The sequence below is a fragment of the Pyrus communis genome, chromosome 9 (assembly GCF_963583255.1).
Source record: "Pyrus communis chromosome 9, drPyrComm1.1, whole genome shotgun sequence".
NCBI classification, from domain to species: domain Eukaryota; kingdom Viridiplantae; phylum Streptophyta; class Magnoliopsida; order Rosales; family Rosaceae; genus Pyrus; species Pyrus communis.
The window spans coordinates 3,186,748-3,213,328 of NC_084811.1; the positions used below are offsets into that span (position 1 = coordinate 3,186,748).

A 26,581-nucleotide genomic window follows, 5' to 3' on the forward strand; every position below is an offset into this window, starting at 1 on the left:
AAGGGTAAGGACGTAGTCAACACAAGTTGATAACTCATGCTTACTAGGAATTACTCGTTGAACACCAACAATTGCAATGATCTATCCCCATCACGATGAAATTTCAAAGAATAACCGGGCCTGTCGGCCAAGGCTATCCCGAAACTGTCCAAGAGGAAATCATAATTTTGTTCATTTATCTTCGCAAAGACGTGTAGTTCTTCACTGGAGAAGATGTCAAGAACATATGCTTGGGAGTTGAGAATTCACCTCTTACATCATATAAGAAAAATACCTCTAAATTGTATAACAAAATGGATATGACCATCTTACGATGAATTTGACAAAGATGATCACTCCACATACAAATACAAAACAAGTAAATATGGTTAGGGTATACACGTGACTCGTAAAGCTCGGACCTAACACTCCGAAAAACAGAAAAGTCAAGACCACATTGATGAAACTAACATATGTTCTTCATTTCTTGTTGATGTTACCGCGGATAGTCTTCAGTATCTTCAATCTAGATGTTCCATCTGCATAGCAAGGCAAAAGATTTAGAAATGAAACACTAGTTAAAACACCGGCGATGGCCATAAATACAAAGACACTGAACGACGTACCTTCCAAAGGCCATCGTTAAGATAGTGCATGTTGTCAACTCCGATTCCCTTGTTGATATCTCTTCTGCAAGACAAGGGGAAGACTCAACTTCGTAACTAAGACAATCAGCAACGGATAACTAGGCTAGCTTTGAAGTCGGTAATACAAGTTAGGCTCTCGTATTATATATCTTGTCCTCAATATTCTAAGGGTACCCAAGGCATTACTCGAGGAGAAGCAACGATAATGTCCTTCGAATAAGAAAATAACTTACATTTCTTTTGCTGACATTTTTGTGAAGCCAATTGCAAGAGCATGTTGTTTTCCTTCTGCCATTATTGCCTGAGCGTAATCAGTTTTACAAATCAGGGACATACAAAACAAACTTAACTTCAACATTTCCGTCTCATGACAAGACAATTATTTAAATCAACTCGACATAACATTTGAACCAAAAAAGTTCTAACATGAGTATGACGTTACATTAATTCAAAGAAAAAAAAGAGACATAAAACTCGTACCACGGGAGTTTCTGCACCAACTTCATCATCCAAAGCACCACCGGGAGAAGTTAGACCTGGACACATTATGTTTGCACCAGAGAGAACAAACCTTATGGCACCCCTATCTACTTGCAACTTTTTCATTATGTCTGGATCTGTAAAACCCAAAGGAAACCCTAAGCTTTCCCAGTTACAACTATTTGGAAGGAACATTCACCAACTATGTAGCTTTTTAGTTGAGAAAAATAAAATAATCCACTCAAAAGACGAAGCAAATCAAGGATTGTATAACTGGTTCATAGACCAGACTTAATGAGATAAGGCATTTTGGCAGTAAAAAAAAACTTTTACATTGATGAAGAAGTCTTAGGGTAGGCATATATGGTCCATCACGAATGTTGAAAAATAGTGGCACGTTGTTTACCACTACCAAATTTAGATGGTTCTGACTGCAAAAGTCGAGCATGTGGAGGACAACGTTAGATATATGGAGATAAGACAGCATGAAACAAATAGCTGAGTTAAGAAGTAAAACACAGAAGCAGGACCAACAGAGCGACAAACCATTTAGCCACAATAAGAGGAGATTTCTTTGGGATCAAATCTTCCAACACCTGTTCGAGTCCCGGGTACTGCAGTTGAAGTTAACTTTGTGTTACAGACATATGTAAAGCGTATCTTAAAGCATCCGTGAAATTCCTATGAACTTAATCATCTTACCTCATCTGCAATACTCTGCCGAATTTTGCGCTGGACAGATGCCTTAACTTGATTTTGTGCAGACACCTCTTCAGTAGAAAACCTACAACATAACACACGTATTATGCAATCATATTACGAAATATTCCCCTTACGCATCTATTGCAACAAACAAAAATTTGCTACTCCAAACCACTCCCACACAAAAACAAATATTTGAGAACCCTAACCATCCTCCCCAAATAATTAACCTCATCTTCCATAAAAATCCAAAAGAAGTGACCTTTCAAGATTCATCTTAACATCAAAACATCCCACATACAGCACAAAACCAACTTTGCTGAGAAGGATCAAGCTTTAGAACCGTTGCTTAAACCACAGAGAAGCAATGGCACAATTCAAATTTATACTTCCACAACAACGCCTTATGACTCGGCTGTATGAATTTTAGAATGCCACTGCGCTTGATTTTGCGCCCGTTAGCTCCAAGTATTCATATTTATACTTCCAATTACACAAAATAACAAATGAACTTCAGGGCATAAATCCAAAATTAAAACCCATAAAGGTATATAATCAGAAAACACAAATGAAAACAAAATTGAAACGTTGTTTAGTTTTACATCGAATTAAACCGAACCCAGAAATCATATGCCTCAATGATAAAAAAAATAAAAAAATAAAAAAGCAAACAAATAACATATATTTAAAGATAAACACCTATACATACAATATATATATAAAGCTTACTTCTTGAACATTCTGGAAATGGAGGATGAAGAAATCTAAGATCTTCAAGAGCAAGCAAAGAAAACCCTTCAACTGGTATTAAGGTCGAACAATACAACCTTGAATTCTGGTTCGAATTTTTCTTTTGGAGCAGTGACTGATGCGGAATCTAGTGAGCTCAGCCGCGCACCCCGCATCGGTGTAGCTAGTTGTAAGCCACTATTTGGGCCTTTATATGTTGGGCTAGCCTGCAAGTAAATTTAGGGTTTGGGTTGGGTTATGTATTCTTGGGCAAAGTGACTTTTCTATGAAATGAAACTGATCCATTGTAAAGGCCCACTTTCTTAAAGTGCAAAAAAGATGTTGATGTTATTAATGACTCGTTTGAAAGTGCTTTTAAATTGATTGAAAGAGTTTTTGGTGTAAATGCTTTTGGAACCAATTCTTAGTAAAAATGCAAGTGAATCGTGAAAAAGTACTTGAAATGTTTTATGAAAGAAGCACATTTAAATGTAATTGGGTGTCTGCAGGAGTTTTCAGCAGCCAAATTGCATCCTTACTCAAACCTTCCTAATTGCAATAGGTGGCAATTTAACCCAGTACAATTATTGGTGATATCTATTGTTTCATCACCTCAACTTTGGCATTTTGTTTTTTTGTTTTTTTTTTAAAGATTGTCATCTAAAAGATAAATACTTTTTGATCGAGAAACTATAAGAGGATTTTTTTAAAAGTGAGATTCTCAGTTGACTTTTTGTTGCTACATGTTTTTATTATAATATCCAATCACATTTAAACACGTGTCTACATAATTAAAAGTATAAACACAAATTGAACATGTGTTTAAATGTAATTGGGTGTCTGCAGGAGTTTACAGTAGCCAAGTTGCATCCTTACTCAAACCCAAGGACGCCCACTAATTGCAATAGGTAGCAATTTAACCCAATCCAATCAAAGAAAATTAACGAAAAGTTCAAAAAAATTTCACTTTTAATGAAAAATCATTTTTAAAGGTATAATGAATAATACTAAGAAAATGTATAAACGTGATTTTTCGTTAAAAATGAACAGTACCAAGAATGTTTTGTTAAAACTCCGATACAATTATTGATGATGTCTATTGTTTCATCACCTCCACTTTAGCATTTTGCTTTTTAAAAGATTGTCATCTAAAAGATAAATACTTTTTTATCCAGAAACTATTAAGGGTATTTTTTTTAAAGTAAGATTCTTGATGGATCTTTTGTGACGGGATGTTTTTAGTATAATATTTTATAATGTTTGTATTTGAGTTAGCGTTAAATTGTAAAGTGAGGATAAAATTATAAATATATTTTTATTTTATGAGGAATGTTTTGTTCAGTCCTAATGCGTGAGAGGATGAAATTTTGTACAGTATCAGGATCAGGGTTCCAAGTATTATAATATAAGTAGTTAAATTTTTTCATTTTCGAATATTCAACTAATTTTATTATAACACTTATTATACCAGTTCTCCGGAGGGATGAAAAAATTCCACTGTAACGGATGAGGAGCACTGACTGAGGACCAAAAATATGAGTCCACGTGTTCCACGTTGCTATCATGCGCCACCACTTGGTCGTCAACTTTGAAGGTTTCAACAAAATTGAAATTACATGGCGCTGCGAGAAAAATGTAGAGATAAAGAAACATTCACGGCAAATCCCAATTTTCTAACCCATCTTATCCCAATCATTCATTGGCTTTCACCCTCAGTTTCCTTCTGTTGCTTCTCCCACATCCAAAACTCAAATCACACCATTTTTTTTCTTTTTCTGTTATCTGTTGTTGTTTTGTCAAATTTTGCAGCTAATAAATTGAATTTCTCAGCCTATCTTTGTTGACCCAGTTGATCTTTCTTATTATTCAATTCAAAAAGTTGGGTTCTTGATTCAAATCTCTGGATTCCAGAGCAACCCATTTATCCAATCTGTCTGGTTCTTCAGAAATTTGAACAATTTCAATCTGGGTTCTTTCGAGCAGAAAAGATGATGATGATGACAATGGAGGGGATGATGGATAAGGGTGTGTTGGATGATATAATCAGGAGGTTGTTGGAAGGTAAAGGAGGGAAGCAAGTGCAGCTATCGGAGGCGGAGATCCGGCAGCTCTGCGTTAACGCCCGCCAAATCTTCCTCGCTCAGCCTAATCTTCTCGAGGTCCGAGCTCCGGTTCGCATATGCGGTCAGCTCTCTCATCCTCTCTCACAGCCTTTTTTATGGAAATTATGGTGATTTGAATTGTCCAATTTAAAAGATCATTCAGTTTTTGGTGTTTGCTTGTGGATTATGTAAATATCTGGTATTGAATAAGAATGGTGGTGAAAAATGGAAATTATACAACAACAGCAACCAAGTCTTATCCCACTAAGTGGGGTTGGCTACATGAATCCTAAAACACCATTGCGCATGGTTTTGCTCCTGTTAGCTCCAAGTGCTCCATATCTTTTCTTATGATAATTCGAATAAATTGGAGTGTGTGAATTTTTGGGTTTTCCTGTTCTGTAATGGATAATTAACTTATGTAAAATTCTGTATGAATTTTGAGGAAAATAGGATATTTCCGATGCTATGTTCATTAGATCAATTCGGAATTTATTTGAGTGATCGAGATGTGTCGACGTGTTGGCATTGTATGCCATTTTGTTCGTTCAATTTCTGCTAAATAGTGTTCATTTTCTGGTCAATAATGACAATGAAAGCCAACGAAATGGTTATTGTTTTTCGTAATGACCAGTTTATTTCGCTGGCTATAAGGATAACATAATCATGTACTTTTTTCTTAATCAGCTAACATAATTATTGTTTTTCACAATGCCGGTTTATTTTGCTGCATTTTGAGTACTCGATATCATTGAGTTTGTGTCGTTCGGATCAGTTTCTTGGTCCTGTTATCGTACCTCATGGCACAGTCCAAGATATGCTAATGTAGCTTGCATGAAACACAGGGAAATGAACTTGAAAGCAAACATTAGTACATTTATCTCCTTATATTTCTTTATGTCCTTGGTCTTCCTAATATTGCAGGCGTCTTACAGGTGATATACATGGACAATACCAAGACTTACTAAGGCTGTTCGAATACGGTGGTTACCCTCCTTCTGCAAACTACCTGTTTCTAGGAGATTATGTAGATCGAGGAAAGCAAAGTTTGGAGACAATCTGTTTGCTTCTGGCCTACAAAATAAAATATCCTGACAAAGTTTTCCTTTTGAGGGGAAACCATGAAGATGCAAAGATTAATCGAATATATGGGTTCTATGACGAGTGCAAAAGGAGGTTTAATGTTAGGCTTTGGAAAATATTTACTGAGTGCTTCAACTGTTTGCCTGTGGCTGCACTGATTGATGGGAAGATACTTTGTATGCATGGCGGGCTCTCACCAGAGTTGGAAAACTTGGACCAAATAAAGGAAATTTCAAGGCCAACTGACATTCCAGATAATGGTCTTTTGTGCGATCTGCTTTGGTCGGATCCTGATGCTAGGGTTGAGGGCTGGGCAGAGAGTGATCGAGGTGTTTCCTGTACTTTTGGAGCCGATAGAGTTACTGACTTTTTAGATAAGAATGAACTTGATCTCATTTGCCGGGGTCATCAGGTAATCCTATTTTTATTTGATGAAATTGAATCCAAGTAACAAATGACCTAATTGTATATGTCATATGTGTGTAGCCAAAACAAGCCTTCCCACCCCATCTCACTTTTTTCATTCCCTGGCACCTCTAGGCGTCCTTTGTGCAGATCGTTTTCACTATTTGCTGAATTAACTTGCATGGTCACTTAATCCTACTTGTCCTGATTAATAATTATGTAAGTGACACCGCAACACTGTAGGTGGTGGAGGATGGCTATGAGTTTTTTGCAAAACGAAGATTAGTCACAATATTTTCAGCTCCAAATTATGGCGGGGAGTTTGATAATGCCGGTGCTTTGTTGAGCGTTGATGAAGCTCTAGTGTGTTCCTTTGAGATATTGAAACCAGTTGATCATAAAGCATCCCCGAGTGGTTCAAAGCCAAATCTTAAAAAGGTATTTGTGTCGCCATTTATATTTGTTATGATAATATTCGTATGTGATATTTAATCATGAATTCATGATGTCCTTATGTTGTGCATCTTTGGGCAGACTCCTAAAACCAGAAAGAACTGATTATTTGGAGATTTATCACAGCTCAATTAGGGAAATACAACAAGTTTGACAGGTGCTAGAGTTTGGATTTCGTTTTAGAGGAGCTTGACAAGGGAGAAGCGCCTGTCTTAATCAGAGAGTTCAAGCGTTGGATCACATTGAAGACTATCAGATAATTTTATTGCACGAAAGTTTTTATGAAATTTGTAAATCGTAATTGCATGTGTTATTGCTTGTGCAGGGAAGAGGTTTTCGGTTTAGACTACGTTTTGGTTTGTTTTTTGTTGAGCATTTGTATATTATGTTTCATCACAGCATTTCAGAATCTACTTCTCTGGTTTCCTCATTAGCCTTCGCTACTTTAAATCAATGTTCATGTACAAGTGTGTTACTGCAAATAGCACGAGAAGAGGGAAAAAACGAAGAACGAAAGGAACAAAGAAGAAATGCCGGGTTTGTAGGAGCGGGGGAGATGACGATGAAATTCTTGTTGTTCGATTTGTTGATCTTCCCATCGATAACGACCTTGGTTTCGATCAACCCGAGTACTAACAAGTTAGTTAATACAACGCTAACCACTATTTTGAGTCTGCTTTACAATGTCATCTCGTGATTTGAGCCGATTAGTTTTTAGGTAATCAATGCCATTATCCATCACCCACATTTCAAACGCCACAAAGAGGAAGGGATACATTCCAAGCTACAAGATGGATAACAATAGTTTCACCTAGCCAAACGTGTAGGTCCTTCAGCGTTAAATGGTACAGAAAATGAATGGTTAAGATTAAAAGTAAAATATGCATTGAGTGTTGCATAACATTAAAGCCCCACACACACACACACAAAAAAAAAAAAAAAAAAAAAACTACTCTGACCCTTGGCGACAAATCTCATTGGGCCACTCTCGATGATGGGCTATTTTGGGTTATATGTGTACATAAATTGGGCCGAAAGCTAGGGCTCCATTTGGATCACTCCCCTACAGACCCGCCCGGCAGGTCCGGCACGAGCATCACCAATGGTAAAGTTATAAAGCTTGTCAAAACCCTAGCTTTCAGTAAGCGGTTTCCCGAGCTACCGAGCTTCAACACCAGCAGCAACAATGGTATCTCTCTCTCTTTCCCCCTTCTCTCTCTCTCTCTCTCTCTCTCTTCATTTGTATTAGCACCTGTATTGATATGTGAATAACATTGGGTGTGGTGGGTGTGGTGCGAAACAGGGGATCGATCTCGTCGCAGGAGGTAAGAGCAAGAAGACGAAGCGCACTGCGCCCAAGTCCGATGATATCTATCTCAAGCTTCTCGTCAAGGTATATAATTTCGCGTCTCTGTAAATGTCTACGTATTTGTATTTATCGGATTTTGTATCTCGATATGAAATGGTTGCAGCAAATGAAAGTTTGAATTTTGTTGATTCCGTTTTGTTAATATCCAATTTTCATTTCTGGGTTTTAATAGTTTTGGGGGTGTTGTTGTTTCTGCAATGACGATATGTGTGTATCCCAGCTCATTACGAGACCTTTTGTGGTCAAGGAATACAAATAATTCCACATCCATCTGAGCCTTTCGCAACTTCGGTTCGTTAAATCTGATTAACCAAAAACAAAAACAATGTATCTGTTGTTGGTGTAAATTGCTACCTTTTGTTCTTGTGTTATGCTGTGATTGTTTGGATTCGTAAAACCGTGCAATGTTGGTGTTGTTTTTCAATTGTTTTGTGATCAAAACATCGAAAAAGCAACTTTGTTTTGTTTCTTATCCCAAATATTGTAGCTTCCTGTTTTAATGTTGTTCAACTATGGAGAAAATGTTTCCCTGTGATGCTTTTGAACCATGCTAATCCTGATTATTTCATGATTATAGTTTTTTAAATATTCTGAGGGAACAAGCTCCTATTTTTCAAATTTGTTCGTTTGAGTTTGTTAACCAGATTTTGTTTAGCAGGGTTCATGAAATGGCCCTTATTTTTCTGTAAATTTTGGTCTTTTTAATTATGCATATAAACGTATGAATATGTAGGCTGATTGGGTTCCTGGTTTGTTCTTGGTCAGCTATACCGTTTTCTTGTCAGGAGAACTGGAAGCAAGTTCAATGCAGTCATTCTCAAACGTTTGTTCATGAGCAAAGTCAACAAGGCACCACTTTCTCTCTCAAGGTTGATCGAGTATATGCAAGGAAAGGTTAGTTAGTCTGAATCGTCATTTCCTTTTTACTCTTAAGTTACCTGCTCTTGAAATATCTGTATTTTTAATGTTCTTTTTTGTTCTAAAAAGGCTTTGATCTTATACAGGACAACAAGATTGCTGTGGTTGTGGGGACCGTGACCGATGATATTAGGGTCTATGAGGTTCCTCAATTGAAGGTTACAGCACTGAGGTTCACTGAGACTGCAAGGGCCAGGATTGAGAAGGCAGGAGGAGAGTGCTTGACATTCGATCAGCTTGCTTTGAGAGCACCATTGGGTCAGAACGTGGTATGAGTTCTTTATACCACCGAGTAGCATCAATTTAAAATCTGCTAAATTGATCCGTACCACACAATAGTATCACTGTTAAATTTAATCTCTTTTCTCAAGTTATTAAGTAAAACTTCTTTTGGCCGCCTGTGCAGGTTCTCCTCAGAGGTCCAAAGAATTCCCGTGAAGCAGTGAAGCACTTCGGTCCAGCTCCTGGTGTACCACACAGCCACACTAAACCTTATGTGCGGTCCAAGGGAAGGAAGTTTGAGAAGGCTAGAGGAAAGAGGAACAGCAAGGGCTTTAGAGTTTAACCCGATTACAATTAAAAACGGTATTTCTGGAATCCAAGTTGCTTTGGCACTAGGTGTCTGGTATCGTGTTTACTTTATTTCACTGTTAACTCCAATTGTCTCTATTACCAAAAGAGAAGATTGTTTGATACATTTGAGGAATGCAATTATATTCTAATCCCGATTCCCCTTTCATAAATTCTCCTTTTGCCATGCTGGTACAGATTGATCTCGCTTATGGTTCTCGCTAAACAATAGATCGAATTTAACAGTAAAATTGAAAGAAGAAAACCGGATCCCCTCCAGACCCAAAGGAATTGAGCCCAAGGATCAAATGATCCGGGTCATTGAAATTTGATTCAACGGTTGCAATTATTATAACTTTTAAAGGATTGTCGTTATTGATCATAAGAATCTTGTTGCTCACCAAAACAGCAGTGAATTCTTCAAACCAGTTGCGGCCTCAACTCTTCAAGTGTTTCGTTGAAGAACCCCGAACGTCACTGGAATCATCCATCACCCAAGCGTGAAAAGAATTGATACTCGAACCAAGACAGTGAAACCCGAAAAGAGCAACAGATTCGTTCCATGCTCCAAGCTGCGTCTCATAAGCACCTTCATATGGCCGGTAAAAACACGCCGGAAACAACGCAGTAAAAAACACCTCGTCCCTCGTATCAAAGAAGGTGATCACTTTCGTAATGGTTTCCTGTTCAAGTCTGTCAAGGTAAGAAATGAACTTCCTTTGCTTCTCTCGTGCCATCCAATAGCAATACGGCCAAAACTGCGTAGTTTCTGTTTCTAAATAATCGATCTTGATTTCTCTCCAAGAATTCGAACTCATTGCCTACACTTCTGCTCTAGGAGAACGACAGACAACGCGATCACCATACGCTTCGTCACCACTCGATGCAACGCTAACAAGTACATAAGCCGATTCATAATTTTGAAGGCTTGATTCATCGGGAAGAATCCTGAAATTGTTGAACGACGGATTATAAAGAACAATGTGGCCAGTGTAAAGAATCAAACATAAAATCCCATCACATTGGCCTATAATGTCTATAGATCCATCAAGCTCACTAGGAAGTTCAATTATTTGACCCCCATGTTTAATCCCATAGAAACCGGAAAATGCAGGTCCTCAACAACAGAATCTAGGTTATCGAAATCAGCTTCACTATCGTTAGAAAGATCGAGGAACGAAAACACAACTTCCTCCTTGGTAGTTTCAGTTTTTTTGTCCACGGTGTGCTTGAAAAGGATGTGTGCGGAGGAGGAGAATTCATGGTACGAATGGAGGTGTTTGGCTACAAACTGGGGTTGATTGACAAGGGCATACCACGACTTTCAAACGCACTTGAAACACGTTAGAGATTTCGGATGCAGCCTGGCTAAGATTTGCGCCACCATCTCTTCCGGCATCTTGCATGAGGCTGCCATTTTTACTGTGTTTTCGATTCATAAATCCATTTGGTGTTGGTGGCAAGGAATTGAGGGAACGTAAACAGTTTTTGTGGTATGTGGTTTAAGATAGCAAACGATTGAGGATCACTTAATAGTAAACTCCCTAATCACCCCTCAATTAAGGAAAATTAAACACTAAACCTCAAGATTAATTACATTGTCTAAGAAGCGTAGGAAATTAACTAGATAGTATGAAGCATGAAAAAGATAAAATCTGAAGGGAATTGTATATTAATTGAGTTTTTACCGGAAATGGTCACTGAGATTGACTCAAGCAATCAAAATGGTCCTTGTGTTTCAAAAGCAATCGAGCGTTACAAATGTACCAACAAAAACAACTTAAACATCATCAAATTATATAACTCAGATGCCTTTCGAGAGGGATGTAGCCCTTGTAGTTGCAGTTTTCGATTTGTTGCTAGTGGTCAGGCCGGGGATATAAGGAACACCAGAGAGCCTAATCCACTTATCACCCCTGAAGAACCTACCGGGTGTGAAATCTGCAGCATGATTTTCAGTAATCTGCTTGATCCCACGCCATGTCACGCGCCTTGCCTTGTTAGCAGCAGGGCCTGTGTTGCCTGACTCTGCGTAGAAGCATGTCTTAAGCCCCCACTCACCCTCCCAAGGTAACCAACCTTCCGGTTGAATCACATCATCAATGTACGAGTCCATGATGATTGTCCTCGAATACTCCTTCCATGGACGGCCAAGATATGCCTTGTTCTCATCCTTGACAGGGAAGTAATCAGGATCGCCGGTGATTGTGCTGTTTTGAATGATGATTGCAGATGGCTGGCGCCGTTCTTTCCTGCCTTGAGCTGTCACAATGCAAGACTGGTTTGGCAATGGCTTGCGGATCAAGAAAGTGCAGTTTTGGAAGACTGCAGTTGCATCACCAAAAACAAAATCTATGGTGCCGGAGATGGTGCAGTCGCGGTAGAATTGGCGTTGTGCGTGTGTGTAAAGGGTGTCTTGGTACCCGTCCATTGAACACCTGTAGAAGATTGCCTCGTCAGCACTCACCCTCAATGCAACAGCCTGATGTTTCTCCGGACCAGCAGAGTTCTCAAACCCTATGTCCATTGCCATGAAATGATCTCCCTGAATAGCTGCATGCATCCAATAACCAAATTAATCATACGTCCAATTAAACATATTCACAGTTTGACAACATAAGCATTTGTACACCGACATAAGTGTGTTAAGAGAATGTTAAAGATTCACAATCGGTCAATGTAAGCTGTTAAGCGGATATTAAAGGCAATTTACGAGAAGCATGCTTACCAACGGTGGCAGTATGGTAGGTGGGCATGCCATCTACAAAGTTCTTGTTTCCGGTGATCCTAGTCTTATTTGCACCATCTCCGATCATCATCACGCTCGTCATGCTCCTGGTAACCAGGATATGCTCATTATATACTCCTTCCTTGATGTAGATGATAAAGGTTTCATTGCCATACTTGGGGACATGGTCTAGCGCCTCAGTGATGGTCTTGTAGCTTCCACTTCCATCCTTTGCCACAATGATGTCGGGCTTATTAATTTTCGGAGCAGAACTGGTACTGGTTGTGAGAAGTTTTCTGCCTTCACCTCCATACCACTTGGGATCTTCGAATTCCCCGTGACCAATAACAGGGAAGACGTGGAATTGGAGGAGGCGGCGGAGTTTCTTGCCTTCACCTCCGTACCACTTCGGATCTTCGAATTCCCGGTGACCAATAACAGGGAAGGCATCAAATTGGAGGAGGCAGCGGAGTTTCTTGCCTTCACCTCCGTACCACTTCGGATCTTCGAATTCCCCGTGACCAATAACAGGGAAGGCATCAAATTGGAGTAGGCGTCGGAGTTTCCTGACTCCACCTTCATACAACTTAGGGTCTTCGAATTCACTGTGACCAATAACAGGGAAGGCATCAAATTGGAGGAGGCGGCGGTGGCTAGAATCAGGGTTGTTCAAGTCAGTGAAGGCTGAAAATACTTGAGATACCATGGCAAGGGCATTGCTACTCAAATGCATAGAGGTATTCAACACACTCTTCATCTCCTCCGCTGCATCAGTAGAGCTAGTAGTATTCTCAAAAGCATCCAAGCAGCTTTCTTGATAAGTGATTGTAGCACTAAGCCAGACCTTCAAATCCACCAACATTTCATTAAACTTTATAAAATCATCGATGTACCCAAGTCGCACAACCGATTGCCTGAGCTCACTAAGCGCCAAATCCATGAGCTCTTCGCACGCGTCGAGGGCATTGGAGGTTCGGGGATCCTTCTCGAGCTTTCGCAAGAAGTCGGATTTTTTGGCAGCATCGGTTACGTGCTTCATTGCAACCTTGAAGCCGTATTCAATGAGCTCTATTGGATCAGTGGTGGTGTTTCCGGAGGCGTAGCTGAGGCTGTCGAGACATTCTTGCTTGTAATCGGTTGGCTGGCAAATGGCTTTGATTGCTTTCATTGAGGCTGACTTGTCATGGGAGCTGCCCTTGCTGCCACTGACTGGACTATTGTAGAAACCCTTTTCCATGATGAAACCAGCTGCCACCGCCACCACCATTGCCATCAATAAAAACGCAGATACGCTGATGATGACGATTTGCTTCTTCGATCTCCTATCTAAATCTTCTCCGTACGCCATTTTCGAACAATGTTTGAACCGAAAATTACTATTTTCCTTCTCTATTTGTTGTTTTTGGAAAATGCGTAAGAGAAATGTGAATTTATAATTGAAGAGAGAAGGGAGATTTGAGTGGTGGTTCTAATCAGGTTGTAACAGTATAGCAAAAGATGTGGCTTGGAGCGCAAGGAAGGTTCTATGCCAAGCTATATGTTGTTACTTTCACAAAAACAAGAACAAGTGTACTTGTTGGCAAGGCTAACTTAACATTGACACGATTAAGCATGGCTGGCTTTGACCAGTTCCGGATTATAATTTTCAAATAGTTTAGCTAAAACTTAATTCCAAAGGTCTGCAAGCGGTTGTATGTAAGTTTCTTTTATATTTAAATAATAAAATAGTAAATTCACGTGACGGTGTTTCTAAACATTTCTTTTGCACATAATTTTCTACAAAAGTGGTTTCTTGCGTCAAGATTAAGTGAATAAATTATTATTAATTTCTATTTTTTTAAGAACTCGAGAATCAATGAACATAAGAATTCTGAAAGTAAAAGTGCTCGTCTTTAAAACGAAAATACTTGGCGAATTACACGTAAAGAGTAATCCTTCAGGCAAGCAAATGACATGGACGTCATTTATGTCATAATGTAAATTAAAAGATCAGAAAAATATCAGGTAAAAGGTGAATGATACAAGACCTACTTTTGTCCAAAAAACAGAAAATTACACATTTTTTTCTTTATCTTCTATTTTTAGAAAAATAAATATTTCTCTAAAGAACACAAGTAGATTTTTTATTTTTATTTTTAGTACAACGGTATATTTTACACTAAGGGAATTGAGGAGTTCGGCTAAGCCACATAATGAGCAACTTAAATTGGTATCAAATTCGTCATCCATGAAATTCGAATCTAAGACCTCTGACTCACAAGTGAAGATGGATACCACCAAACAGTAATACTTAGCGGCAACACAAGTAGATTTTTAAAAAACTAATAATAGTTCCTGTCCTAATAATATTAATGATAATATTTTAATTTAATTAATCAACCCCGCTGTAAACTTGACACCGGTCGACGGCAACCAAGCCATCCCATCAATAAACCTCCCAACGGTGAAGAAGCTCGCCGCAGCAGCATCCCTGAGTATATGGTAACCAGGCCATTTGACCCGACCCAATATAGCCGCACCCGGCCCATAATTCCTATACTCACCATACCACAACGTGCCCAAAGCAAAATCCCCAGACCACTCAAGCCACCCTCTGGGCTGGACCAACCTACTCATATAAGTGTTCATATAAACAGTTCTGGAATATTTCTTCCATGGCCTGCCCAAATAAGTCGGCTGGGTGGCCAGAACAAAACTGTCCTGGATTGCAAACCCGGTGCTCTGGTGTGGGCTTTTTCTACCCTGGGCAGTGACTGTGACCTTTTGTTGTGGGAGTGGGACCCTTGTGTAGATTTTGCAGTTTTGGAGGACTGCAGCTCCATTGCCAAAAATGAAGTCTATGGTGCCGTAGATGGTGCATTCACGGTAGAATTGGCGGAGGGAGTGAGCGTAGAGGGTGTCTTGGTAACCCTCCACGCTGCACTGGAAGAAGGCCGACTGGTCGGAGTCGACTCTTAGCGCTACGGCTTGCTGGTTTCGAGGGCCGGCTGTGTTGCGAATTGTCATGTTCCTTGCTATGAATCCCGTTCCGGATACGGCTGTATGAAACATAGCATGCATGAGAAAATACGTCATTTGAATCATCTCGGAAGAGACAACAAATATGTAGCCGGAGGAAAGGGATCAAGGGATCCTTCATCAAATCCACTACATCAATCAATCTGGACCTTTAAAATTTGATCCAACGGCTAAAATTATTATAACTTTTAAATGGACCTCCTGTTTGTAGCCGTTGGATCAAATTTCAAAGGCTCGAATTGATTGATGGGGTGGATTTATGAAGGGATCCGAAGAGGATTCCTTTATGTAGCCAGATTCATAGTCTGATAATATTAGAATTTTCTATATTATGTGTGAAAAATACGTGCACTCAACATGAAAAGCATAATGTAACTTACCGACTGTTGCAGTTCTAAACGTAGTCCATCCTTGCATGAAACTCCGGTTACCCGTTACGATAGTTTGTCCAATCCCATCCCCAACAAACATAATATTGGTTTTGTTCTTCTTCATATCGATGTTTTCCCTATAAATTCCCTTCTTCACATATATAACGTACCTGCTAGGGCTGTAGTTTGGAGCTTCATTGACAGCTTCTGTGATCGTACGGTACTGTCCACTCCCATCTGCTGCCACAACAGCATGATTCATACCCGATTTTGGATTCGATTTAACCAGCTCTTGATCTTCCTCACTCATCCAAGCCGGGAAATAATCCCCTGGCGCACTTTTATTCGTCGGGGGACCACGACCCCTAGGAGGCTTAGAGGGCAAGCTGTGTAGTTGAGTATACAAGGCAAGAACATTACCAATGAGCTGTGTCACTTGCTTCACACTTCCCCTAACGAAACTTTCGAGGCGTCGGTCAGTTCCTTCAAAACCCTCCAGGCAGGTATCTTGGTTACTTAGGGCAGCACTAAGCCAAGCTTTTAGGTTTCCTTCGTAGTGAACATTTGTGTCGCCGCCGCGAATTTTGATCATTTCCCCTAGAGACCAAGCCAACTCGGAGACGGAGTAGTCTAGGAGCTCCTTGCAGTCCTCAATTGCTACACTCTCTCTGTAAATTATGGGCAAAGAGTTGAACTTTGTGATGATTTGGATAGCATTTTTTGTTTCATTGAGCGTATGCGTAAGAGCAGCAGTTAGGATTGCAACCGAATCTTGAGTTTGAGGCCCCGTTTTTTGGAGCTCGGCTTGCACGTTTGTGAGGCACGAGTTTCGGTCATCGACATCAGTGCAAGTTTGCGTAACCATGGATCGAATGGAAGGGTAGGAAGTAACCCCATAAGAAGAACATGAAAGTGAAAGAAGAAGCAGCAGAAAATTGGCTAAGGCCATGTTTGGCAATGTTGGAGGGAAGGAAGTGATTGGGAAAAAGAAGGATATTTATTTATAGAGCAAAGTTCGGCTGTTTAAAAACAAGTAGGAGCTCCTGTTCTCATTCAATAACAACAAGTGTCTAAAAAAATTGTAAAATTAAAATTTGAACTAACAATGTGAACACTTGTTAAGTTGCTGTCAAGTGCGAGTAAGAGCTCCTGCTTATATTTAAGCAGCCAAGCTTTGTTCTTATTTATACGCGTGAGAATGAAAGGGAATGTAGGAATGGCTTGTTTATAGAGGAAGGTTTTTGTTCTTGGAGATATACATAATTTGTTGAATGTTTCAAAGAATATACATATATATATATATATGTATGTATGTATGCTGTCTTTTTGGCAGAGAGTAGGAAGACGATCATTTCTCTTTGAAATTAAACACTGCATATATATATATATATATATATATATATATATATATATGTATATATATATATATATATATGTATGTATGTATATATATATATATATATATGTATGTATGTATGCTGTCATTTTGGCAGAGAGTGGGAAGTTGGGTTATTAACTCAACAATCATTTCTCTTTGAAATCAAACACTGGATATATATATATATATATATATATATATATATATATATATGTATGTATATATGCTGTCATATTCGCAGAGACTAGGAAGTTGGGTTATTAACTCAACAATCATTTCTCTTTGAAATCAAACACTGCATATATATGTATGTATATATGCTGTCATTTTGGCAGAGAGTAGGAAGTTGGGTTATTAACTCAACAATCATTTCTCTTTGAAATTAAACACTGCATCTTTTTTTTATTTGGCGTAAGGACATGATTTTTTTTCTTTTTGGTTCAAGAAAGACATGATTCATTGTGAATAAATGTCATCTTTCCTATTTGGCGAAAAGACACGATTCATTGTGAACAAATTCAAAGGATTTTTTTCGGATCCTCTTTATGAAGATTATGAGGATCTGTGAATCGTGTCTATTTATCGTATATCGTGCGGTCATTTTTTGTCAGGTACTGTTTGTGTTTCATTTTAAATAAAAAAAATTAAAATAATTTCTGACTGCACAATGTACGATGAACGGACATGATTCACGAATCCCTATGATTTGAATTCGTGAATAAATATCCTCTTTGGATATGTGGTTCTCTGCATCAGGTAAACCCATTGAAATGCCTTTTGGATAATGCATTGTATATGTTCAAACAAACATGACCTCTTTGAATTAATATGACTTCAAAAATTATGTATGTTCGATTAACTTGAACATGTGCAATTTTCTCTATATATTTATAACATGGCAGAAGAGAAAATTCATTCAAAAATTTGTTGTCTACACAATTTCCTTGCTCTCTCTTCTCTCTCCATCACATTCATACAATTTCTGGTTATCTTAAAAGAATTATTAACTTGAGTTTAACTCACTCCGAGTTTTCAGCAATACTTGAAGGATATTCAGATGCAAGTTGGATAACAAGTGTTAATGATAATCAGTCTACATCAGGGTGGATTTTTACAATTGACGGAGGAGCAATTTCTTGGGCTTCGAAAAAGAATATGAATTTATAGCATTAGTAGTAGTAGGTAAAAAAGAGGAATGGATTAGAAATTTATTATTGGAAATAGAGTTGTGGCCACAACCAATGTCATCCATTTCTTTATACTGTGATAGTGAGACTACTTTGTCTAAAGGATACAATAATGTATACAATGAAAAGTCTAGACATATTAGCTTGAGGCATGAATATGTCAAGCAAATAAACACTAATGGAGTTATTAATATTATTAAATCAAGTAATAACTTGACGGATCGATTAACGAAAGCACTTTTAAGAGCTTTTGTAACTAGTACATCTAGTGGTATGGGGATAAAACTCTTTACTGAAAATTAGCCACCAATAATGGTAACCCGACTTTGTCTAGAACATCACTAGTTTAAAAGTTTAATGAGTAATAACAAGTACTTGATAAGTGGTTGTGAAAGAACTGAAAATTAATATATAGCTCATTCCAGGATGATCAGTGCAAGACTACTACGTTTAGGAGGTTGATTTTTATCTCTTAATGAGGTTAGTTGTAGTTGTCTGTGGTAGTTGGGACATGGGAAGGAACCTCATTTATATGAACATAAGAAGTAGTGTCGCTTCTACCAAGAGTTGGGTTTTCTCTTGTAAATGTTCATGAAAGCATGATGAAACACAAAGCCATAATAGTGCTTAATTAATTCAGAAATTTCTTTAAAGAAATAAGACATAGTTATGTGTGTAGTGATTTCGGTTTTAACATTAGAATAGATGATTTAAACTTAGGTTACCATTCATTCGTTATAGCTTTGAATTACTTACACTAGTTAAAGGTTTAATTCAAAAGATGCAAAAAAAATTTGCTACCGGGAGATCCATTGGAAGTCAAGCTCACTTATGTTTACTTCGAAACCTTTTCTCGATTCGCCGATGTATGAAATAAGAAAAGAAAAAAAAGAAGTCGACTAAGCAAACTCATGATTATATGCGTATGCTTATGATAATTATAGAGAAAAAATTGTTGTTGTATCATTTTCTATATATTCTTAAAATAGGGAATGATTGTTGAATATAATATATGTACACACACACAGACCTTTTATGCAAAGGGATTCTTATTTTTTGTTTTTCAAAAACTAGAGATTAGATGTGGGGCTCACTCCATATCAAACTTTAACGATCCAAACCATTTATTTTGTAATTCTCAATTCATAGATTATCCTTACAAAAGTTCAATTCAATCCGAAGCCATTTGCCTATTTAATTATCAAAATAAAATTTCATTGTTTATTATGTAACAAAGTATTCATAATTTTTTTAACCCAATTAGATGTCTTAAATATTTCTGATTTGGCTAATATTTTGCAAGAATGATCTATAAGGTATAACTTAAAAAATAGATGATTCGGATTATTAAAGTTTGATGTATTGTGAACTCTATAATTAATTTCTATTTTTTTTTTAAATTGATGATTCCTTTCTTTAAAGGCTTATATATAAATATATATATTTATGCGTCATTTTGGCAGAGAACAGGCAAATGGGTAATTAAACCGACAATAATCTCTCTTTGAAATTAAACACTGCACCTTTTTCCTATTTGGGGAAAAGACATGATTCATTTTGAACAAATATCATCTTTGGATATTTAGTTCTCTGCGTTAGGTATGCCCATTGAAATGTCTTTTGAATAATGCATTGTATATGTTCAAACAGACATGATTTCTTTGAACTAATATGACTTTAAAAGTGATGTATTTTCAATTAACTTGAACGGGTGCAATTCTCTTTATATATTAATAACATGGCAGAAGAGAAAATTCATTCAGAAATTTGTTGTTAACATAATTTCCTTGCTCTCTTCTCTCTCCACCACCTTCATACAATTTATTTCTAGTTAATTATAAGGAATATAATTTGCTAATCGAATATTTTATACTTTTTTGTATCTTGGAAGTGATTTGCCAATAACTCTTTAGCAAACTCATTCGAGTGAGGATAAATAACACTTCAAAATAAAAAACAACAATTTAGATCTTATCTTAAAATCATCCTTCAAATTGAAAGGAGTAATGCTACAACTGTTTTAAAAATCCCTGCCTAAGCGCTAGGTGGCTGGCCACCGTCCTAATTAATGTATAGGCGTTTGAAAATTAAGAAATGGTGCCTAGATCTGTTGAGACGCTCGCCCAGACCTGCCTATGCACCTACCTAGGTTGCAACTCACTTAGACAGAAAATAAATAACTTTCATCTTGCATTTTATTTTTTTCAATAAATTGTAAGCGACTTGTTGTAAACTTAAATGAACACACATTATATGATTGTTCTCTATGTTTTCACTATGTTCCAATACTTCATAATATATATGTTATTCTATTTGTAGTTTATGATGAAATTGTTTTTATTTCAAGTATCAACGCTTAGCTGTTTAGACGCTAGGCTCCAGCCTGCAACCCAACTAGCAAACTAACGTCTTTTAGAACCTTACATCTATCACATATTTGTATAATCTGTCTAATAAAGGTATAGTTCACCAATACATGTGTTTCTCATTTCTATAAATAGATAGTACAAATACATAGTAAGAGTAACATTTTTGTTTTGAAACTGTTGCATCCTACGTGCATGGAATGGCATGTTTTGGGAAATAATTGCAACCGTGTGCAAGATTGGGTACATACATTCTCATATCAAGAATACCAGAATGGGCTTCTGATTATGGGCCAAGTTGTTGTCAACAGCCCAAATCAAATTTGTAATTCAAGCAATCTCCAGGGTCACAATCGGAAATGAGAAAAACCATGATCTGCTTTCTTATAAAATGGCTAAAACCCTACCCTCTTATCTCCAGTTCGCCTGTGGCCGTCGCATACTCTCCTCCTCCGCTTCCAACAAAACCCTGCCGCGTTTTTCTTTCAACCATTTCTTCTCCGATCTCCATTGATTTTCTGATATGGGTTTATCTTTGTTTCTATTTATTTATTATTTTAATTATATTTTGTGCAGTGATGATCTATGATAATCCCAGCTCTATGAGACCTTTTGTGGTCAGGGAGTAGAATGTTATCCATACAAATCTGAGCCCAGAAAACAATTTTAATTTTAATTATTTATTTGATTATATATATTCTTTTTCTTTTTTTTTAGTTTTCATTTGTTTTGATAAACTTATGGTGTTTTTGTTTATAGTTATTTGTTATATTTTTGCAATGATGATCACTGTGTGTCCCAGCTCATTACGAGACCTTTTGTGGTCCGGGAATAAATTAGATTCACATATTATCTGAGCCCAGAATTTAATATTCTCAATTTTTCTTTTTTTTTTCTCGAAAGGAAAAATAATTTGATGTTTATATGTTGTTTTGTTTTTAGTTCATGTTCTTTTAGGAGGTAATTCTCTGTTTTGTTGTTAATTTCTTTTTGGATGATTAAACCTCGTTTATTTATCACTCGACCAACAGAAATTTGACGTCTGCGCATTGAGGTTGGAGGAGATTAGGCTAATTCAAAACAAATAATATGGAGCTTAAACAGATACTTTCTTTGAAAAAATGAAAGTAATGAAATGAAAAAGGAGGAGAATCATATTCTGGTACTAGAAAAATGGAAATATCAAAGCCAAATATGTGACATTTTATAACGGTGACAACCAAATTGGTCAAATTAGGGGATCCAGTTTAAAATTTTACTAGTGGATGAGAATTAGGTTAGTTGATATTTTGTTCCGTTTTTGTTCTTTCTTTAGGAGTTTGATCCCTTATAATTAGGCTTGACAATTTTTTTTACGATTCGTTGATCTGACACGAAAGGATATAAAAATAACAAGTTTCGTCAACCTGTTAACTAGCAGAGTCGTTATTGTTACCTATTAAGAACTCGTTAATGATTTAGGTTGTTATAGAATCACTTACTAAACGCAATAAGATATTGTTTGTCATACCTAGTTATAAGACATGATAATTTCTTGTATGACCGTCAATTCGGCTCGAAATGACAAAACTCCTTAACGTATCAAGTCGTTATCAAATCACCAACTAAGAAATTGTTAAAATAACGAATTTGACACAATACAACCTATTAAAATAATAAACCTGACACGAAAAATGCAAGCACCACAAATACGAGTTATTTGCTAGGTCTGCTTATTATACTGTATAGTTTGGAACTTCGGACTTAAAAATTGCTTTCAGAAATGAATAAAATCTTAAATAGAGCAACTTTAAGGTGCACACCCTTCACTTCTCTTAGGCTCATCGTTGCATCCTTTTCATCACACCCATCTTCCCGCTCACAGAGACCTCCGCCGCGATCTCCTCCGTCTACAATCCTTGATCTCGAAGTTCTTATCTTCTTCGGAAAATGTTCATGTTCTGATGAGGCTTGCTTCCTACTTTGATCATCGTGTTTGCTCAAGTAAATCGTACCTTGTGATTTGAAATTACCAACTTCAAGTGAAACCTCAAAAGGCAAAGTGTCTAACCCATATGCACAATTGGCTAACTTTATAATAAGATAGGCCCCATAGACGTTTTCGGTGATAGCGTTTGAGTATTTGTTGTGCCATGCGTTTCGATGAAAATCTCAATTTTTCTTATGAACTTGTAACTGTGTGACTTTTCTCATTTGCTTTTACTCTTTGTATCAAGTTAACTTGTTTTGTTAAGTTAGTCAGGAAAATCGTTAGCTTGGCTATTGTGGAACTAAAGCTAAAACAAAGAAAATGTCGATTTTTTTGCTCTAGTTCCAAATAAGCCAAGTAAGTTCACAATTTTCATGACCAACTTGACGAAAAGGAATAACTTTGGACACAGAATGAAAGCGCAAGAAGTAAAGTCACACACTTACAAAATTGGGGTTATATACTTTAATTAAAGATGATATATGATTAGGGTCACAAAATTGTTTTTAATGAAAGTATATTAGGGTTAATCAAAGAATGAAAACCTTAATTCAAGACGAGGTCTCCAGTATAGAGGATGGCAGCCTCATGCAATGGAAAGGTCCCTTGCACTTAACATGTAGCATTTTTTACCTGTTGATTTCTCTATGAAGAACATTTGTGCTGTTCATCATTCAGAAAGTAATTACTTGACATCAATCAAAATCAAACAATTATTATACATATGTAATAGAAAACCCCTAAGCCGAGAGCGACATATACCTACACATAAGATACTGTCACAATGACATTCTCAATTTAATGAGTTTCGCTCTTAAAGATGCTAATGCATCCACATGCGGTAGGACAAATATGAATTTTAATGACTAAACAAATTAAATTCATATTTGATCCCCCGCCTGTCAATGCAAAAGCAACCTTTTGGTGTATCTTCCATGCATCATCTCCTAATTAACTTGTTGCCAAAAGCTGCAAATGCAACAATAGTCAAGTTATTCACCATATATAAGTGTTACACTGTCACATAACAGTTTAAGCATCTAATATTACTACACTGTATTGACAAAAGAACATTACATTTATACGTGATAATTTTTTAATGATGACGCCTACATTTTAAGCCAAGCAAAATTCCAAAAAAACTATTGATTGATCCATTATTTTACCTAAAATTTACCTTATCACCATCATCTATTAGGCTTGGACTGCATAACTTCATAAAATAATCTTTGCTAGATGAATAAGCTATGGGACGCACTAATCTGGATAGAATTTTTTGTGGTCTGATGGCAAAACTTTCTGCTACACACTATCATATCGGCCGTGGAACGAAACGACGATGAAACTACGAGAAACGATATGCATCTCCCGGAGATGTGAATGATATACTGTGCCCGAAGCAGTCTTCAGGCAAGCGATCCAAGTTCATCTCTCAAATAGGTGTAACATTACCTGGAGGGGAAGCCATATAATTTATACTGCTACATTTTGTACCGAAGAGGGTCATCAGGTGATATCGTTAACATGACAATATTTTCTTTTTAAAAGTCAGGTAGACATCATGACAAGCAACATATATTTAGTTCTAGTCAACATTATAAACCCGTGCTCAAGTTGCAGAGAGCAACAGATTTACCTTTATGTAGCGTTTCGATTCAATAATGTAATGTTTATGTGAACAAAAATTTACACTTGACATTATACGTCAACTGAATTTGAGTGTGACGGGGGAAAACGCATCTCCATTAATCTTGTAATCTGAAATATCATGTGCTTTTACGTCCCTTATAATTCTAGAGCCACAGAAACAAAACCATTTGCAGAAAATACTAGCGGAAGAAATAAGAGTTTAAAAAGGAAGGTTCTTATTAGAAGTTCTTGAGTCCATCGTTGGAAGAACCCTAGTTTGGAAATCCGACGCTTTTGATTTAGAACTGTTCTTGAGAAATTACTAGCTGAAAACTAATTACGTATGTGTTAAACTAATTACTGAACTTAGTGCTTAAAACTAAGTACGAATGCATGAAACTAAGTACGTATGTGTGATTTCTGGCTAGCTGTTCTTCACCTTTGCAGAACAAAGCTGATGGTGACAAACTTCATATCGTTGCCGCATCCCAGTCTCCTTGTGGACAAAGGTTAGATGTTCAATTCAAAGTAGTTTCCATATGTACTCTGTTAAGAAACAGTCTCAAAGCATAAGTCTAATTTCCTTGTCTGTGCCAGATCCGATGATTGTATGGCTTCTCTTGCCAAAGTTCACTGTCTTTGTCGAAATTGGACGAGTTGATGAAGCATGTCGCTCCAAGCTTTGTCAATCTTCCACACAGCGATAATCTAAATATGGCTGTAGTACTACACATATTCTGAACACATAGCTTCTCCTAGAAGAAATTAGAAATTTTGGGGGAGTTGAGTAACACAGAAGAGTGTAGAAACTACTCCTTTTACCGCCAAATTGGGAAGGAAGAAGTGGTTGTAGCTTTGAAGAAAATGAAGCATAGAAAAGTAGTAGGCCCAGATGATATACCGATCGAAGTGTGGAAAGTCTTGGGAGAGATGGGTATAGCATGGCTCACATACATTTTCAATAGGATTCTAAAAACGAAGAAGATGCCAAATTAGTGGCGAAAGAGTACTTTGGTGCCTATCTATAAGAATAAGGGCGACGTACAAAATTGCATGAACTATAGAGGTATTAAGCTAACAAGTCATACAATGAAGCTCTGGGAGAGGGTCATTGAGCATAGACTGAGGCAAGAGACATGGGTCTCGGACAACCAATTTGGATTCATGCCAAGACACTCAACCATGGAGGCAATCTATCTCTTACGAAGATTGATAGAAACATATAGAGATATGAAAAAGGATTTACACATGGTCTTTATATTTGGAAAAAGCGTATGATAGGGTCCCAAGAAACATTCTTTGGAGGATTTTAGAGAAGAAAGGAGTTCGAAAAGCATATATCCAAGCTATAAAGGATATGTATGATGGAGCAAAGACTGCCGTAAGAACTCATGAAGGACAAACAGAAAGCTTCCCCATAACTATAGGGTTACATCTCATCTTTAAGTCCTTACCTTTTTGCATTGGTAATTAATGAGTTAACGGGACATATTCAAGATGATATTTCTTGGTGTATGCTTTTCGCAGACGATATAGTGTTGATAGATGAAACTTAGGAAGGGGTAAATGTGAAGCTTAACCTTTGGAGAGAAGTGTTGGAATCTAAAGGTTGTTGCCTGAGTTGATCAAAGACATAATATATGGAGTGCAAGTTCAGTGAAATGGAGGCTTAAATGAGTTAGGGGTGAGGATCGGAGACCAGGAAGTACCAAAGAGCGACTGTTTTCGCTATCTAGGATCTATCTTGCAAAAGAACAGAGAATTAGATGGAGACCTCAACCATAGAATACAAGCTGGATGGATGATGTGGAAGAGTGCATCCGGAGTGTTGTGTGACCATCATATGCCACTGAAGCTCAATGCAAAATTTTATAGGACGGCAATAAAGGCCGACAATGCTGTATGGAACGAAATGTTGGGCGGTGAAACATCAACACGTACATAAAATAGGTGTAGCGGAGATGATGATGCTTCATTGAATGTGTGGGCACATGAGAAAGGATAAGATTAGGAATGAGGATATTCGAGGTAAAGTAGGAGCAGCCGAAATTGAAGGAAAGATGAGAGAAAATTGGTTACGGTGGTTTGGACATGTGCAACGAAGGCCTACTGACGCTCATTTTAGAAGATGCGACTACGGCACAGAGGTCCAGGGCTGAAGGAGTAGAGGAAGAATTTGGAAGAGACTCTAAGAAAAGACTTAGAGTACTTGAATCTAACGGAGGACATGACACATAACGAGCTCAATGGCGTTCTAAGATTCATATAGCCGACCCCACTTAGTGGGAAAAGGCTTTGTTGTTGTTGTTATTGGTGTGATACATTTTCTTTCCACGACAACTCAATCATATATGCAGGTGAGTGATGTGTTGTTCTTTTTCAACTATTATGTGACTGAGTGTGTTGTTAAGTTGGAGTTGACCAATTTTTACTTCGAGTGTGGTGGGTTAATTTTACTAAATGGATGAACTTCATGAGAGTTGGAATGAGAGTTCAAT

The 26,581-nt window shown here is 37.4% G+C and overlaps 5 protein-coding genes, 4 non-coding genes and 2 pseudogenes across 11 annotated transcripts; 6 read left to right on the forward strand and 5 right to left on the reverse strand.

The window, feature by feature from the left end:
• Positions 1 to 151: 151 nt before the first annotated feature.
• Positions 152 to 2,698, reverse strand: LOC137745658 (uncharacterized). The gene is made up of 8 exons (XM_068485652.1): positions 2,538 to 2,698; positions 1,809 to 1,890; positions 1,653 to 1,720; positions 1,440 to 1,537; positions 1,107 to 1,243; positions 860 to 927; positions 606 to 669; positions 152 to 518 (listed from the first exon to the last, which is right to left on the reverse strand). The coding sequence occupies exons 1-8, from the start codon at positions 2,546 to 2,548 to the stop codon at positions 501 to 503; spliced, it is 546 nt and encodes a 181-aa protein (XP_068341753.1). The 5' UTR covers positions 2,549 to 2,698; the 3' UTR covers positions 152 to 500.
• Positions 2,699 to 4,165: 1,467 nt separating this feature from the next.
• On the forward strand, positions 4,166 to 7,013 carry LOC137745653 (serine/threonine-protein phosphatase PP1). 3 transcript variants are annotated; one of them, XM_068485646.1, is made up of 4 exons: positions 4,166 to 4,721; positions 5,575 to 6,134; positions 6,371 to 6,565; positions 6,707 to 7,013. In XM_068485646.1, exons 1-4 carry the CDS (start codon positions 4,526 to 4,528, stop codon positions 6,713 to 6,715), a joined length of 960 nt encoding a protein of 319 aa, XP_068341747.1. In that variant the 5' UTR covers positions 4,166 to 4,525; the 3' UTR covers positions 6,716 to 7,013. The 3 variants fall into 3 exon arrangements, with proteins under 3 accessions (XP_068341747.1, XP_068341746.1, XP_068341748.1); XM_068485645.1 differs by having other exon boundaries at positions 4,167 to 4,721; positions 6,662 to 7,013; XM_068485647.1 differs by having other exon boundaries at positions 4,581 to 4,721; positions 5,564 to 6,134; positions 6,662 to 7,013.
• Positions 7,014 to 7,634: 621 nt separating this feature from the next.
• LOC137745657 (large ribosomal subunit protein eL18y-like) lies at positions 7,635 to 9,592 on the forward strand. The gene is made up of 5 exons (XM_068485651.1): positions 7,635 to 7,769; positions 7,884 to 7,973; positions 8,715 to 8,843; positions 8,954 to 9,136; positions 9,274 to 9,592. Exons 1-5 carry the CDS (start codon positions 7,767 to 7,769, stop codon positions 9,430 to 9,432), a joined length of 564 nt encoding a protein of 187 aa, XP_068341752.1. The 5' UTR covers positions 7,635 to 7,766; the 3' UTR covers positions 9,433 to 9,592.
• On the forward strand, positions 8,137 to 8,232 carry LOC137746366 (small nucleolar RNA snoR69Y). Its single transcript, XR_011069836.1, has one exon. It is a non-coding gene; the product is annotated as a small nucleolar RNA snoR69Y (small nucleolar RNA).
• LOC137746370 (small nucleolar RNA snoR53Y) lies at positions 8,474 to 8,550 on the forward strand. The gene has a single exon (XR_011069840.1). It is a non-coding gene; the product is annotated as a small nucleolar RNA snoR53Y (small nucleolar RNA).
• Positions 9,593 to 9,874: 282 nt separating the features above from the next.
• Positions 9,875 to 10,854, reverse strand: LOC137745492 (putative F-box protein At3g16210; annotated as a pseudogene).
• Positions 10,855 to 11,241: 387 nt separating this feature from the next.
• Positions 11,242 to 13,513, reverse strand: LOC137745493 (putative pectinesterase/pectinesterase inhibitor 28). Its single transcript, XM_068485448.1, has 3 exons — positions 12,793 to 13,513; positions 12,166 to 12,519; positions 11,242 to 11,990 (listed from the first exon to the last, which is right to left on the reverse strand). Exons 1-3 carry the CDS (start codon positions 13,511 to 13,513, stop codon positions 11,242 to 11,244), a joined length of 1,824 nt encoding a protein of 607 aa, XP_068341549.1.
• Positions 13,514 to 14,418: 905 nt separating this feature from the next.
• Positions 14,419 to 16,669, reverse strand: LOC137744103 (putative pectinesterase/pectinesterase inhibitor 22). Its single transcript, XM_068483967.1, has 2 exons — positions 15,564 to 16,669; positions 14,419 to 15,203 (listed from the first exon to the last, which is right to left on the reverse strand). Exons 1-2 carry the CDS (start codon positions 16,501 to 16,503, stop codon positions 14,533 to 14,535), a joined length of 1,611 nt encoding a protein of 536 aa, XP_068340068.1. The 5' UTR covers positions 16,504 to 16,669; the 3' UTR covers positions 14,419 to 14,532.
• A 4,382-nt stretch (positions 16,670 to 21,051) lies between these two features.
• On the forward strand, positions 21,052 to 21,144 carry LOC137746365 (small nucleolar RNA snoR69Y). Its single transcript, XR_011069835.1, has one exon. It is a non-coding gene; the product is annotated as a small nucleolar RNA snoR69Y (small nucleolar RNA).
• A 113-nt stretch (positions 21,145 to 21,257) lies between these two features.
• Positions 21,258 to 21,350, forward strand: LOC137746367 (small nucleolar RNA snoR69Y). Its single transcript, XR_011069837.1, has one exon. It is a non-coding gene; the product is annotated as a small nucleolar RNA snoR69Y (small nucleolar RNA).
• An 878-nt stretch (positions 21,351 to 22,228) lies between these two features.
• On the reverse strand, positions 22,229 to 23,883 carry LOC137745495 (F-box protein PP2-B15-like; annotated as a pseudogene).
• Positions 23,884 to 26,581: the final 2,698 nt, after the last annotated feature.